General features: G+C 47.2%; 1 protein-coding gene across 1 annotated transcript in view; it reads right to left on the bottom strand.

The window, feature by feature from the left end:
- Positions 1–9,571, bottom strand: part of ARMH4 (armadillo like helical domain containing 4) — a 40,454-nt gene extending 30,883 nt beyond the window's left edge. Inside the window, exons 1-2 of the mRNA XM_033167874.1 lie at positions 9,471–9,571; positions 3,387–4,713 (exon numbers count right to left, since the gene is read on the bottom strand). Coding sequence (XP_033023765.1) covers positions 3,387–4,713; positions 9,471–9,485 — 1,342 coding nt within the window. The 5' untranslated portion in view covers positions 9,486–9,571. The remainder of the gene's footprint in view (positions 1–3,386; positions 4,714–9,470) is intronic.
- Between the last annotated feature and the right edge of the window lie 5,994 nt (positions 9,572–15,565).

Raw genomic sequence — 15,565 nt, 5'->3', positions numbered from 1 at the left:
CTTCCAGAACCGGCAAGGGCACCGCCGAACTTCGGGCGAGAGTAAAGGCCCTTCTTGTGTTTCTGGATTCAAGAAAATAGAGGTATGCTGCCGGGGCAGCAACTTATTTCTCGTTTTCTGCGATTATAAAATCAGGGGACCTCAGGCAGTCCTGCTGTCTCTCGCAATCCGTAATTCTTTGCCGATTCAGCTTGCACCGGCCCATTTCCTTTCCCAGACCTGTGCGTCTTATGCTCCAATATCCTCACACCCACATGGTCTCCATTGATCATCCTGCCTCCCCTCCGGAAAGCTAGAGGGAGACAGATGGCAGGGATTGCCATCTCTACAGCTGCGTGATCGAGGTTCTCCTCCTGCAATGACACTTTCTCAGTGTTTTGGGATTTTTCATTTGGGGACATTTCTGTCAAAGCAGCTGGCCGCTGCCAGAACCTGGGCCTGCCCAAACTAGCTCACTGCAGTGGCACAGAAACAGCCAAAAGAAACACTGGATCGAGGCTGCAGAAGTTCTGTGCTGCCTGCAGAAAAAAAAATCCACAGCGGCAGCAAATGCTCCAGAATGCAGAGTCTGAAGGTCAAAAAAAGCTTCTCCTCCTGCTGCCAGAGCAGCATCTGATTGTGGCAGCCAGCTGAAAATGCAAACTTGCCAGAATTTCCCCTTCTTCAGGAATCAGAGGAATGAAACTTTAGGGTAACCAAAATATATGCCCTGGCCATCCTATTTACCAGTCTCTGTTTCCTGCAAGGGCATCAGGAATCCTGAAAGCTGTAGGCTGAAAACGTAACACCACTTGTCCAAATAAGCTAAGATTTATTTGTCGATTTAGTTTTTCATTTATATTCCACTTTTCCTCCAAGTAGCTCAGGGTGCCGTGCATCATTTTCTTTCCCCCTCCCCATTTTTATGCTCACAACAACCCTGCGAGGTAGGTTAGGCTGAGAGTGAGTGACTGGCCCTTAGGTGACCCAGTGAGCTTCATGGCCGAGGGGGGATTTGAACCCTGGTCTCCCAGGTCTTAGTCTGACAGTCAAACCACAACCGTTCACTGAGCACTCATAGAATCATAGAATCCTAGAGTTGGAAGAGACCCCAAGGGCCATCCAGTCCAACCCCCTGCCAAGCAGGAAACACCATCAAAGCATTCCTGACAGATGGCTGTCAAGCCTCCGCTTCAAGACCTCCAAAGAAGGAGACTCCACCACACTCCTTGGTAGCAAATTCCACTGCCAAACAGCTCTCACTGTCAGGAAGTTCTTCCTAATGTTTAGGTGGAATCTTCTTTCTTGTCAAGTTTGTGGTCTACCAAGACTCCTAGATCCTTTTCACATGTACTGCTCTCAAGCCAGGTGTCACCCATCCTGTATTTGTGCCTTTCATTTTTTTTGCCCAAGTGTAGTACTTTGCATTTCTGCCTGTTGAAATTCATCTTGTTTGCTTTGGCCCAGTTCTCTAATCTGTTATGGTCATTTTGAAGTGTGATCCTGTCCTCTGGGGTATTAGCCACCCCTCCCAATTTGGTGCCATCTGCAAACTTGATCAGGATGTCCTCAAGCCTATCATCCAAGTCATTGATGAAGATGTTGAATAAGACTGGGCCCAAGACAGAACCCTGTGGCACCCCACTAGTCACTTCTCTCCAGGATCAAGAGGAGCCATTGATGAGCACCCTTTGGGTTTGGTCAGTCAGCCAGTTACAAATCCACTGAATGGTAGCATTGTCTAGCCCACATTTTACCAGCTTCTTTACAAGAATATCATGGGGCACCTTGTCAAAGGCCTTGCTGAAATCACTCCCTGCATTTCCAGGGCTTAGTTTTTAGCCTGTGTCAAAATGCATACATCTCCATTGGTTGATGTATTCATCTCTAGCCAAGGTGTGAACACCTTTCAATAGGATAAACGGCATCCCCACCCTGTCAACACTCTCTGGCATGCGCAGAAATGAATCCGACATTAATGAAGCTATGCTGATGTGAGCGGAAAAGAGATATGAAACACAACACACACACACAAAAAGCTCAGCAACATAGCCCTTGAAGTCAGTAATGTGAACACACCCTCTACTGAGCAATCTGGGGCAATGAATGAGCAAAGGCTGCCAGCAACCGTGTTATAATAACACAGCTCAAAAACCAAAGAGTCCAGCTACACAGGAAGTCTGGGACGCCAAAGTTCTGGTGCCGGACCTCAGCCAGCAAACAGGGAATGGAATCAAGGAAGAGGCTCAAAGAAGATAAAATCTCTTCTGATCGTTTTGGGCAGATAAGGGACACAGAGGAAGGAAGGTTTATTTATTTATTCATTTCATAAAACTTATATGCCACTTGATTGTAAAAAAAAAAAACAACCCTCAAAGCGGCTTACAAAACCGATAGAACAATAAAATCAACTGGAATTATATATATATATATATTTTAAAGCTACAATAGACTAAAAACAGATTAAAACACGTGTCAGCTTTCTCAAAATCTGGGCAGGCTTCCTAAACAAAAACATTGTTAACAGGCATCGGAAAGGGCACACTGAAGACACCTCCCTGATATCAACAGGCAGGGAGTTCCGAAGTGCAGGTTAAGTCCAGTCAAAGGCAACTATGGGGTTGCAGTACTCATCTCGCTTTCAGGCCGAGGGAGCCGGCGTTTGTCCGCAGACACCTTTCCTGGTCGTGTGGCCAGCAGGACTAAACCGCTTCTGACGCAACGGGACACCACAACAGAAACCAGAGCGCACAGAAACGCAGTTTACTTTCCCGCCGCAGTGGTACCTATTTATCTGCTTGTACTGGTGTGCTTTCGAACTGCTAGGTTGGCAGGAGCTGGGACAGAGAAACGGGAGATCACTCCGTCGTGGGGATTCGAACCGCCAACCTTCTGATCAGCAAGCCCAAGAGGCTCAGTGGTTTAGACCACAGCGCCACCCGCATCCCTAGGAGGCGATCTCATTGCCTGATGGCAACGTAGACCAAATCCTCTCGTGCCAATGGCTCTTTATTCCAAACCCTTCTTGAAAATAAGAACTGCCAAGGAGGAGGAGTGTGATGTAATGGTTAGAGCGCTGGATGGGGACCTGGAAGGCCAGGGTTCAAATCCCTCCCCTTGGCCCATAGCTGTCAACTTTTCCCTTTTTTAAAAGGGAAATTCCCTTATTCCGAATAGGATTCCTCGCAAGAAAAGGGAAAAGTTGACAGCTATGCCTTGGCCGTGAAGCTCACTGGGCAACCTCAGGCCAGTAACCGGCGCTCAGCAAAACCCATCCCACTGGGCTGCTGTGAGGATAAAATGGGGAGGGGGGCAGGATTGTGTATGCCCTGTTGAGCAGCTTGGAGGGAAGGCGGGTTAGGGACACATACCAAATAAACTGAAAGCAAAAGTAGGAATTTATTTACCTCTTGACGGATCTCTCGGGGTTTGGAAGACGTCTGATTTGGTCGCGTCCGTCGTAGCGGTAGTCTCTGCGACGGATCTGGAACGGGAAGTGGCAAGGGGGTCTCCATTTTCCACTGCGCTCCCAGAGGGGGCTGCAGCTTTCGCCGACAGGTCAGCGACACGGACAGGATCCAGGCTGGCAGAGGGCGAGGTGGGCTCCCCGCTTGCCGCGGACGCCAGGCCCAACCCGGTCTGAACATTTTCGCTTCCTTTCGCCGCGGCTGCCGATAACCTCGGCGGCAGGGCCTTCTTCACATCGTCTTCCTCTTCCTCTCCCCCCACGGCGGGATAAAGCCCCGTCACGGGTCCCAGAGCACCCACCCAACTGGCGGGCCCGAATTTTGTATCATCCCAGTCATCACTTTGTGGTGTGACAGTCGCCGCGGCACCAGGAACGCCTTCCAAGAGCTCCCGGTCCGTGGAGATTCCCGCTTGCAGACCCGAGGCGGCGTCAGTCGGAGCCAAGGCAGGTCTCGCAGGACCCTCTGTGCCTCTCAAAACTGAGGGGGAGTCTCTGTCTGGCCCTTGCTCAGAATCAACATATTGACCCACCGGAGGGGAAGGAGTCACGGAGCAGCCGCTGGCTATCGTTTCGGAAATGTGCGCTTCTGTGGCCGGTTGCCATGTGGCGCTCCTTCCTCCTTCCAAGACGCCTGGCGTGAAAACGTCCGCCGTTGAACCGAGCCCGTCTCCTGCCCCGCCACCCTCCACCAGCTCTCCTGCGGTGGTGCCGAGCCCATCACCCCTCGCGTTCGGGTCTGGAGCCGTCACAACCAGAGCTAGCAGGATTTGGCTTTGCCCGTTGCTCCCCGGTTCATTACTAGGCACACTGGGACCTGACTGCTGCTCGCTGCCACCCACCTCTGGGGTTGCAGCAGTGGCGTCAACACCCAAACCCTGGGGTCCTGAAGGACTTTGAGCATCCAGGCTGGTTGGCAGCGTTGCTTTGATGGTGGTGGCTGTGTTTAATGGCTCCTCGGCCGGCTCGGCTGTGGCGCCTTCGTAGTGGCTTCCAGAAGTCGCACTGCCGGCTGCTTGCGCAGGTGAGCTGAAGGGGCTTTCTGGACCCGGGGCGCTCACGTTTCCGGGGTCTTCCGGAAAGGCCTGGCGTAGTTGTCTCGCGGGCCGCCCCTCCGCTTCCCAAAAAGCGAGGCATTGCGGGCTGCAGGAGCTGAGCAGGAAGAGGCAGATGGAGAGGCAGGTGAGGAAGCCCATCGGATGGGGGCCCATCGCTGCGGAGCGCCGTGCAGGGGAACGAGGAGAGCAAACGGTGCCGGGGAGCAAGACCTGGAAGCGAGAAGCAAGAGAGAGCTCTCAGTTCAGTTAAAGCTTGTGAATTAGTGGTTCTCACTCGTGTTTTGTATTACTCCAGAATCTCATTTTTAAAAAACCACCTTGCACTAAGGTGCTACTAGAAGGAATTTTTTATTTTGTTTTCACTTTGCACTTGGCAAGACAGAGTCCTTTAACCCTAACCTAGGGATGGGGTAGGACGCAGGTGGCGCTGTGGGTTAAACCACAGAGCCTAGGGCTTGCTGATCAGAAGGTCGGCGGTTCGAATCCCCGCGACGGGGTGAGCTCCCGTTGTTCGGTCCCAGCTCCTGCCCACCTAGCAGTTCGAAAGCATGTCAAAAGTGCAAGTAGATAAATAGGGACTGCTCTGGTGGGAAGGTAAATGGCGTTTTTGTGTGCTGCTCTGGTTCGCCAAAAGTGGCTTAGTCATGCTGGCCACATGACCCGGAAGCTGTACGCCGGCTCCCTCGGCCAGTAACGCGAGATGAAGATAGAAAACTGCTAGGTTGGCAGGAGCAGGGACCGAGCAACGGGAGCTCACCCCGTCGTGAGGATTCGAACCGCCGACCTTCTGATCAGCAAGCCCTAGGCTCTGTGGTTTAACCCACAGAGCCACCCGCGTCCCCATTTTTATCATATATTTATTTATACCCCATCTTCTCTCCTGACAGCATCTCAAGGCAGCTGACAGATAAAATAAGAACAGCTAAAAACATGGAAATAATAATAATAATTTTAAAAAACCATTCAAATATTATTAGAAATTTAAACTATATATGTTCTGCCTTCACTGCCTCCAACCATGGAGGTAGAACGTATTGATCTGAAACGATTTAAAACCAAAACAAAGACATCTCTCTGGTCTCCAAAAGCAGAAGCTCATCTTGTTTGGCAATCGTCTTCCTTAGTGATTTCTAATTAGAAAAGGATGGAGGCGAGTATATTGTATAAACTAGCAGATCAATAATACCCAACGGCACGAGTCCGTCTTCCCGCAAGGAAAGCAGGCCATTTCCACACTCCTGCTAGGGGCTCCCCAGTTAAGGGTGTTTGGAGACCGCAGACGAGGCAGAAGGTCTTCATAAGTGGAACGAAAAGCTCAATTAATCCCTAGAGCAGCCTTCCCTGACTTGGGACAATGATGTTGCTAGACTACAAATCCCATCAGCTCCAGCAAGGACGCCTATGCTGGCTTAGGCTGATGGGAGTTGTGGTCCAAAACATCATCTCAAGGGCTCCAGGTTGGGGGAGGCTGTGCTAAGATTCCGGAAAAGCAAGTTGCAAGGAGCAGAAGCTGCAATTTCATGAGTGGCCAAGGACAGGCAGAGTTAGAAACTCACATCTTTAAGCTAGGCGCCAAATGGCTCCTTCAACCAGGGTTACAGTCGCCAAAACGGAAGGCCTGGTGCCATTTTCTGGCAAGGCAGCTCAAAAGTGGTATTTTCCCATACTACTTTTTCGTTCCTGAATTTAATTCTGATCGTGCAGCTAAAATATAACGGGCAGAATTCTGCAGGATGTGTTGCTAGCGTGTGAAAACAGTCAAGATCCAAGGATCCCCAGGCACTCTTCTCCAGATGGTGGAGATGTCAGGTGGCATTCTGACACCCGGGCATCTTCACTTGGTCACAAGTGGCCGATAAAGGTAAAGGTAAAGAGAACCCTGAGCATTAGGTCCAGTCGCGGACGACTCTGGGGTTGCGGCGCTCATCTCGCTTTACTGGCCGAGGGAGCCAGCGTACAGCTTCCAGGTCTCATGGCCAGCATGACTAAGAGCAGAACCAGAGCAGCACACGGAAACGCCATTTACCTTCCCACTGGAGCGGTACCTATTTATCTACTTGCACTATGATGTGCTTTTGAACTGCTAGGTGGGCAGGAGCAGGGACAGAGCAACGGGAGCTCACCCGGTGGCAGGGATTCGAACCGCCGACCTTCTGATCAGCAAGCCCTAGCTGCTCTAAATGGAGAAGATGGGGCCCACTTTGCTAGTCAGCGTTACTGTTCAGCCTAGTCCGCTTCACAGGGTTGCTGAGAAGATGATACGGCAGAAACCTCCACAATTAGGACACCTTGGAGAAAAAGCAGGAAATTAGCGTGATCAATAAGTATGCAGTATGAAAGTAACTTCATACCCCGAAAGTGTTGTTGGGAAAACCAGGGCATCCCACTTTCTCACACGAAAACAAGGTGGCCATTTTGGGTGCTGCGGTTTTGTGTTATTTTGTGCCTAGATCTTGCCCAGAAGAAAGCTCTCTTCCAGGTCTACAATCTTACGTTTTGGAGTGCCTGAAAACACAACCCCAAAAAGTGCACCTTTGGGGCTCCATGATCTCGGACGGGTCACATGAGACTTGGGCGGGAAGATGTGCACCCCAGTTTTGGGACTCAAGATGCTAGATTGTATGTAGTTACAGGTAGGTAGCCGTGTTGGTCTGCCATAAAAAACTAAAGGGACCCCTGACCATTAGGTCCAGTCGTGTCCGACTCTGGGGTTGCGGCGCTCATCTCGCGTTACTGGCCGAGGGAGCCGGCGTACATTTTCCGCGTCATGTGGCCAGCATGACTAAGCCGCTTCTGGTGAACCAGAGCTGTGCACGGAAACGCCATTTACCTTCCCACTGGAGCGGTACCTATTTTCCTATTTGCTCTTTGATGTGCTTTTGAACTGCTAGGTGGGCAGGAGCTGGGACCGAACAACAGGAGCTCACCCCGTCGCGGGATCTGAACCACCGACCTTCTGATCAGCAAGCCCTAGGCTCTGTGCTTTAACCCACAGCACCACCCACATCCCTGTTGGTCTGCTATAGTCAAAACAAAATAAATTAAAAATTAAAAAAAATCCTTCCAGTAGCACCTTAGAAAGCAACTAAGTTTGTTCTTGGTATGAGCTTTCGTGTGCATGCACACTTCTTCAGATACACTGAAACAGAAGTCACCGGACCCTTATATACAGTGAGAGAGTGAGGAGGGGTATTACTCAGAAGGGTGGTGGGAATGGGTGATTGGCTGATAGGTGTGGGAAACCTGTTGATGACTGAAGTTGGTATCTGAAGAAGTGTGCATGCACACGAAAGCTCATACCAAGAACAAACTCATTTGGTCTCTAAGGTGCTACTGGAAAGAAAAAAAAAATTATTTTGTTTCGACTATGGCAGACGAACACGGCTACCCACCTGTAACTGTTGATGACTGTTAACGACTGCAATTAGTCATAAAGGAAAAAGCAAGGGGTGAGATGGCTAAAGATAGCTTTGTCATGTATAATGAGCTAAGAATCCAATGTCTTTGTTCAGACCAGGTCTCCGTGGTTTTGAGTTTGGTAATGAGTTGCAATTCAGCAACTTCTCTTTCCAGTCTATTTCTGAAATTCCTTTGTAATTTCAGTTGTGATTTTTTTTAGAGAGAGAGAGAGAGAGGTAAAGGCTGTATCTCAGGGCTGCACAGATAAGCCAAAACAACGCACAAACCAGGAGCTAAAAAAAACTTCCTTTTCTGCATGGGCCTGGGACCAACACGTGGCTAGCAGTTTATGTTCACCAAACCTGTCGTTAGCCACAGCAGAACATCAGCACTGATAGCAGCTCATCTGGGGCTGGGCACAGGTGCCCCCCTAAAATAAATTGTTTGCTTTTTTAAAGCGTGAATCTGTGGCTAGCTTTACAGGCCTCGCCTCCCTGCTCCTCCAACCTCCTCCAAAAATCTGGCGATCCATTTGCTACAGGCATATATGCAAACAGCACTAATCCACTGAGCTGTTTCTCTGTGGGGGAAACAGATGGCCCCTTAAATTTCCGGGGCACAGATCTGCTGGCTTTTATGAATTAAAACACACACGAAAATGACGGTCCCTTCCTCCAAAACACCCCATCTGCAAAGAACACAGCATGTGTCTCGTGTTATATATCATTGCACCAGAGTGCCGCCTTATGTTATTTTTAAAGTGGGGTGTAGCATCTCTGCACAGCAGACAAATGGCAAATGGTCTGAAGTTTCGCTCCTCCCCCACCGCCTCGCTTCCATCTCCGAACAAATCAATTCCCTGTGGCTGTTCTGAACATTAAATGCCAAACTATTATTATTATTATTATTAATTATTATCCTTTTTTAAGGGAAGAAGCTGTAAGGATAGCAGCAGACCTTCAGAGGCATTTCTGCGACGCACAAAAAGTTCAAAGAAAAGATAGGCTTGCGATTCCCATCCCTTTTCTTATCCCCTTCTTGCAATCGTTTAAACCTTGGAATTCCACTACGAGGCACTTGCTCCAAAGCCTGGAGAGCTACAGAAATGAATGAAATCAAAGCCATGAATCGGAGGGGGGGGGAATTCGATCTTTGCACAAGAAACTTGGGAGGAAGGGGGGGGGAGAGAGAGAGGTGGAGGGATGGGGGAAGCAAGCCCCAAACAAAAGGCAGGCAGATGCAGAGGCAAGCAAGCCTCCATTTGCTGAAGCCGTGGTACACAAAGAAGTAATCTTCGCTGCTGTTCTTGTGGAATGCAACGCTTTGCAAGGGGGGGGGGAGGACCCTGCAACCTCCCATCCAGGCCTCTTTGCATGCCCAGCATTGGAAAAGCCCAGGGCAGCAGGCATCCCTTGTCTAGGGATCTTTAGCTGCGACTAGGCAAAGTGACTTGGGAGAAGTCTCTCTGCAGACAAGTTCTCCCCCTTCCCTCGGCCTCCCTTGGACCTAGACTTCGCTGCCTCGTTGCCAGGAAACGGGCCAGCCTCTCTGTACCAGCCCTGCCTTACCTGAGCGCCCGCCATCCTTTCAGCTAGGCAGCATCTTTAGGAAGAGCTCTCTGGGCTGGTCCTCAGCATCCTCCCCTCAGCTGCCTTCATGGCCAGGAGAGACTGGGAGGAGGAAAGGAGAAGAGGGAGGGGAAGGAAGAGGCTGCTGTTCATATTCATCAACCGCTCCTCCTCACTGGCTCAGGGATTGGGCCAGGCGGTAGCAGCAAGACTCCCACCCATGGGGGCCCTCCTTCGCCCCACCCACCAGCCGCAGACCTGCGCTATGCTTATAGGAGTTGGAGTGGGGGGAGGACGGACGAGAGGGTGGTCCTTGTGCCAGCAGGTTCCTCCAGTGGATTCATAAATAGCAAGAGCTTGGACAGCACTTTCAAGTCTTAAAAAAGGAAGAAGAAAACCAGCTTGGGTTGCAAAAGGGAGGGTCCATATAGCTCAGAGGTAGGGCACCTGCTTGGCATGTACAGGTGAAACTCGAAAAATTAGAATATCGTGGAAAAGTCCATTTATGTACCTAAGCAATTGTTTTCATTAGCTACTGGAGTTTAATATATGGGATAGACTCATGACATGCAAAGCGAGATATGTCAAGCCTTTGTTTGTTTATAATTGTGATGATTATGGCGTACAGCTGATGAAAACCCCAAAGTTGAAATTGTTAATTTGGTGTTCTCAATAGCTGCACGCCATAATCATCACAATTATAACAAATAAAGGCTTGACATATCTCGCTTTGCATGTCATGAGTCTATCTCATATATTAGTTTCACCTTTTAAGTTGAATTACTGAAAGAAATGAACCTTTCCAAGGTATTCTGTTTTTTCGAGTTTCACCTGTAGAAGGTCCCAAGTTCAGCATCTAAAGGAGCAGGGTGCAGGTGAAGGAGAGGACTCCTACCTGAGACCCTAGAAGGATGCTGGATGGACAAATCAACAACCACAGTAATAACAGAAACAACGGCTTCCTCCTGGGTTCGATGCATCCCACGATGAATTACATGTGTGCAGCCTCCATCCAGGTGCGCTTACCAGGAGATCAAGTTTGAGAGTTTCTCGACGCAAAGGATGTGCTCTACCAGGGAGCAGGACCACTGGAGAATTCTGAGAGAAAAGGAAGCAGAAACGGCTGCAGTTCGCAAGTTCGTCTGTGGTCAGGAACAGAATTCAATAAGCGAACGCGATTGGTTTTCACTCAGATCGTCGTTGTTTTTTTCACCTAATTGTTATTATTATTATCATTATTATTTATTACATTTATATACCGCCCTGCATCCGAAGATCTCAGAGTGGTTCACAAGATAAAAATACGTGACAAGAGCTCAAAATAAATAGTTAAAACAAAAGTAAAACAAAACAATAACTCCCACACACACACACTTTAAAAGGCTGTATAAGAAGGGCCTCAGATGATGATCAAACTTATCCATCCTTAAAAAAAAAAATCAGCCCTGAGTGCTCACCGGAAGGACAGATCCTGAAGTTGAGGCTCCAGTACTTTGGCCACCTCATGAGAAGAGAAGACTCCCTGGAAAAGACCCTGATGTTGGGAAAGATGGAGGGCACAAGGAGAAGGGGACGACAGAGGATGAGATGGTTGGACAGTGTTCTCGAAGCTGCTAACATGAGTTTGGCCAAACTGCGGGAGGCAGTGGAGGATAGGCTTGCCTGGCGTGCTCTGGTCCATGGGGTCACGAAGAGTCGGACACGTCCGAACGACTGAGCAACAACAAAAAGATGATGATCACAGGGTCTGGGTCAGTTTATACAGGGAGAGTTGGTCCTTGAGGTTGATCCTTGCAACCCTGAGCCATTTAAGCGTGCAGAATACCTGCATATGCAATTACTTTCTTTTACATTGTTTAGACATTTCCATTACATTGTAATGAATGTACAGTTACATCGGTTACATAAATATGTAACCTGCATAACTTTACTTTAGGTAGGGGATAGCAATACATATAACACGGTATTTGATGGAAACCAAGCTGCAGCAGAACGGAAAACGGTGAGGATTGTGATGAACACAGGTCAGAACAGAAACTGCTGCCTCCTTACAGTGAGCTACCTGTAAGATTACCAGACGTCCCCGTTTCATGGGGACAGTCCCCAGATTTAGAAATCAGTTCCCTTACAAAATCCATCTATTTAGTAGAAAGTTGAAAAGTGTCCCCGGATTCATTGAAAAAAAATCTGGTAACCTTAAACTACAGCCCTCACCCAACTTTCACCTTGTGTCTTCCTTCCCCTTCCATCCATAACAATATGCATATACAGGTAGGTAGCCGTGTTGGTCTGCCATAGTCAAAGCACTTCAATCTCCCAGGACATTCTATACAAGATCTCAAAGTAGCTTTCTTAATACAAAGGAATTTCAGAAATAGACTGGAAAGGGAAGTTGCTGAATTGCAACTCATTACCAAACTTAAAACCACGGAGAGACCTGGTCTGAACAAAGACATTGGATTCTTATCTCATTATACATGACAAAGCTTTCTTTAGCCATCTCACCCCTTGCCTTTTCCTTTAAGACTAATTGCAGTCGTTAACAGTCATCAACAGGTTTTCCACACCCATCAGCCAATCACCCATTCCCACACCCTTCTGAGTAATACCCCTCCTCACTTTCTCACTATATATAAGGGTCTGGTGACTTCTGTTTCAGTGTATCTGAAGAAGTGTGCATGCACACGAAAGCTCGTACCAAGAACAAACTTAGTTGGTCTCTAAGGTGCTACTGGAAGGAATTTTTTTTATTTTTTTGAGAATATGCATATAATTTTCCTTTAGCTCACCTGGATTTTCTCTCTTAATGATTTCCACAAGAACACCACGAGCAGCAAAGCAGAACCTGCAAACCAGTTTATACCTGCTCTGCCCAGGCCACACCCTTGTGGCACGGCGGGGGGGGGGTGTTCTTGAGATTTCCATTTTTTGTTTGACCCCAAAAGAACAGAGTCCAGCTCCGCTCCTGATCTCTCCAGTGCTGATGGAAGTAGAAAACATTTCACTTGTGTGAATCAAGTCAGCAGTTACAACCTGGGAAGCAGAACTGCTGCGTAAAAAGAAATACCCAGACGCTCTCGCTGAACTACCCAAGGTCACACGAGGAAGTTGCGATTCTGGGAAGGAAGCCTAGAAGAGAAAGACCTTTACACCTCCCAGGGCTAACCAGGGTTTGTTAGAGAGTCTGTTAAGAGTGTACATAAATCAATGGAGCAGATAAGTGCTCAGAAGTAAAGAGAATAAATCTCGGGGGTGGAGGGAACCCACTGAAAAAGTCACACCACTGCTGGGGGGGCCTCCTTTTGCCCTGGATTCGTTCCTTTCCTTTCTTCTTTTTTGCTTCTCCCCCCTTCTTCTTTTTGTTTTTCTTTTTGCAGTGATTATGCCGAATCCTTGAATCAGCCCTATATAGGGGGGAAAGAAAATGGATAAGATTAATATACACTAAGGAGACTAATATAAAAATAATATAAATGTAAATAAATTTTGAGGAAAGGGTCATTAATAATGAAAAATGTGATGCTATGTAATGTTATGATGTTATGTTGTTAAGTTATGCTATGCTATGCTATGCTATGCTATGCTATGCTATGCTATGTTATGGTAAGTTATGTTATACTAGGTTAGGTTCTGGAACGTGTCCAGAAGAGGGCAACCAAAATGGTCAAAGGCCTGGAAACGATGCCTTATGAGGAACGGCTTAGGGAGCTGGGTATGTTTAGCCTGGAGAAGAGATGGTTAAGGGGTGATATGATAGCCATGTTCAAATATATCAAAGGATGTCATCTAGAGGAGGGTGAAAGGTTGTTTTCTGCTGCTCCAGAGAAGCGGACACGGGGCAATGGATTCAAACTACAAGAAAGAAGATTCCACCTAAACATTAGGAAGAACTTCCTGACAGTGAGAGCTGTTCGGCAGTGGAATTCGCTACCAAGGAGTGTGGTGGAGTCTCCTTGTTTGGAGGCCTTGAAGCAGAGGCTTGACAGCCATCTGTCAGGAATGCTTTGATGGTGTTTCCTGCTTGGCAGGGGGTTGGACTGGATGGCCCTTGGGGTCTCTTCCAACTCTAGGATTCTATGATTCTAGGTTCTGTTATGTTGTGTTCTGCTATGTTATGTTAGGTTAGGTTATGATAGGCTATGTTTTGTTATACTGCATTATTGTGTTATGTTGTGCTGTGTAAGATTTGAATTATATGTATGATTTGATACAAAGTTTAAATAAAGCAATAAAAAAATTAAAAAAAGAAAAAGTCACACCACACAGTAGCATCTCAACTTAATTTTTTTTTTTACAAAGATTTTATTGGTTTTCCACAAAGACACAAAAAACAATACAATGAAACAGATACAACATCAACAAATATAAACAAAAATAAACAAAGATACAAACCTGGACTAGAATAACAACATTCCTTTTACTAATTAAAAAATCTTCTTTCGAATCTACTTAGGGGACTTCCCCCGTTTTCTCTCCTTTGCTTCAAATTCTAATTTACTTTAATAACTTCTCATCTCTAAAATTTAAATCTATCATCATCAAAATATCCACATATAACTTCTTAATATTTATCTTTACTTCATAATACAACATATTACTTCTTAAATCAAATCTTACAACTTCTTTTACTTAAACTGCTACTTAATCAATTTACATATCTCTTCACTATTTCAAAATCATAAATTCTTAACACACTGACTTCAGGGTACCATGATGAGCCGTCCTAATTATATTTTAGATATTTTCACCCTATCCCTCTTCTAACCATTTTCCTTCGCCATCTCGGGATCACCCACCAGACATCTCTCCACCTCCCTCCAACATCGCCGGAAGTCCTCCTCAACTTAAATTTAAACCACCATCTGTCGGTTCCCTGCAGTACTGAGCTATTTCCTTCCTCTCCCTGTTCTACATAGCGAGTTGTAAAATTAGACAAGCACAGCAATGGGGGAAAAAATAAGCAAGGGGAAAGGAGGGAGAAGGAAAGCCGACCCAAGGAGATGTTCTCAAGGGCACTTCAAGAAGCCAGCCTATTAATTAATGCTAATGGAAACAATATCAGACTGTGCATAAGGAGGGCCCTGCCGCAGGATGAGATCAAAAGTGGTCCATCTTGTTCAGCGTCTCCTTTTCCACAGCGGGGCAGCCAGATTCCTCTCGGAAAGCTCACAAGGGGGACATGAGTGCAATATTTCTCACGCATTGCTTCCCAGCAACTACTACATTTAGATAGATAGATAGATAGATAGATAGATAATTTATTACGGTTGGACACCAGCATAAAAAACACATTTGGAGGTACAATCTCAAGCGAAAAACAAACATGTAATACATTGTACAAAATTAAAATTTTATAAACTCAATGAGCATAAAACCATAGCTGTCAACTTTTCCATTTTCTTGCGAGGAATCCTATTTGGAATAAGGGAATTTCCCTTAAAAAAGGGAAAAGTTGACAGCTATGATAAAGCAACTTAAAAACTTTTAGATAAGCTACCGCAGAGAACTGACCCTGGATCGCCCGTGGAGCTGGGTTTGGATGGCCTGTGTCTGCAAATCTGAACACAGAATCTGGCAACCGACTGGGTTGTCTTCTGATCTTTACCTAACAGAAGCAGGTCATATTTTTGCTTTTCCGGGAGGTCAACAAGCCTCACCAGCAAGGGATCAATGGTCTCACTACGTGCCTCTTCACAGAAGGGGCATCTGAAAAATAAGTGCTCTGGGCTTCCTATTTCCCCCAGTGAACAGGCACAGAGTCTCTGAGCGTACATGGGACCGGCAAGGGCAGAGCCGAGCTTCTGGCGAGTGTAAATGCCCTTCTTGCATTTTTGGATACAAGAAAGAAGAGATATGCTGCAGGAGCGGCTATATATCTCTCAATTTCTCCAATTTTATAGTCAGGGCACCTAGAGCAGTCCTGTTGTCTCTCGGTGTCTATGATCCTTTGTCTAACCGTAGCTTTTGCTTGGCCCAACCCCATATTTAGAAGGGCTTGGGGAGCAAAACCCAGTTTCTGGAGGGTGTTCAGGAGTGCTGTCTGCCAGCCTGACTGGAACTGGTCGCAGAGGATCAGTGGGGCTATTCCTCGAGGG

This window comes from Lacerta agilis, chromosome 1, assembly GCF_009819535.1.
Source record: "Lacerta agilis isolate rLacAgi1 chromosome 1, rLacAgi1.pri, whole genome shotgun sequence".
In the NCBI taxonomy this organism is placed as follows: Eukaryota; Metazoa; Chordata; class Lepidosauria; order Squamata; family Lacertidae; genus Lacerta; species Lacerta agilis.
The sequence above is the reverse complement of the archived record's forward strand: the minus strand, read 5'-3'. Positions and strand labels throughout refer to the sequence as shown.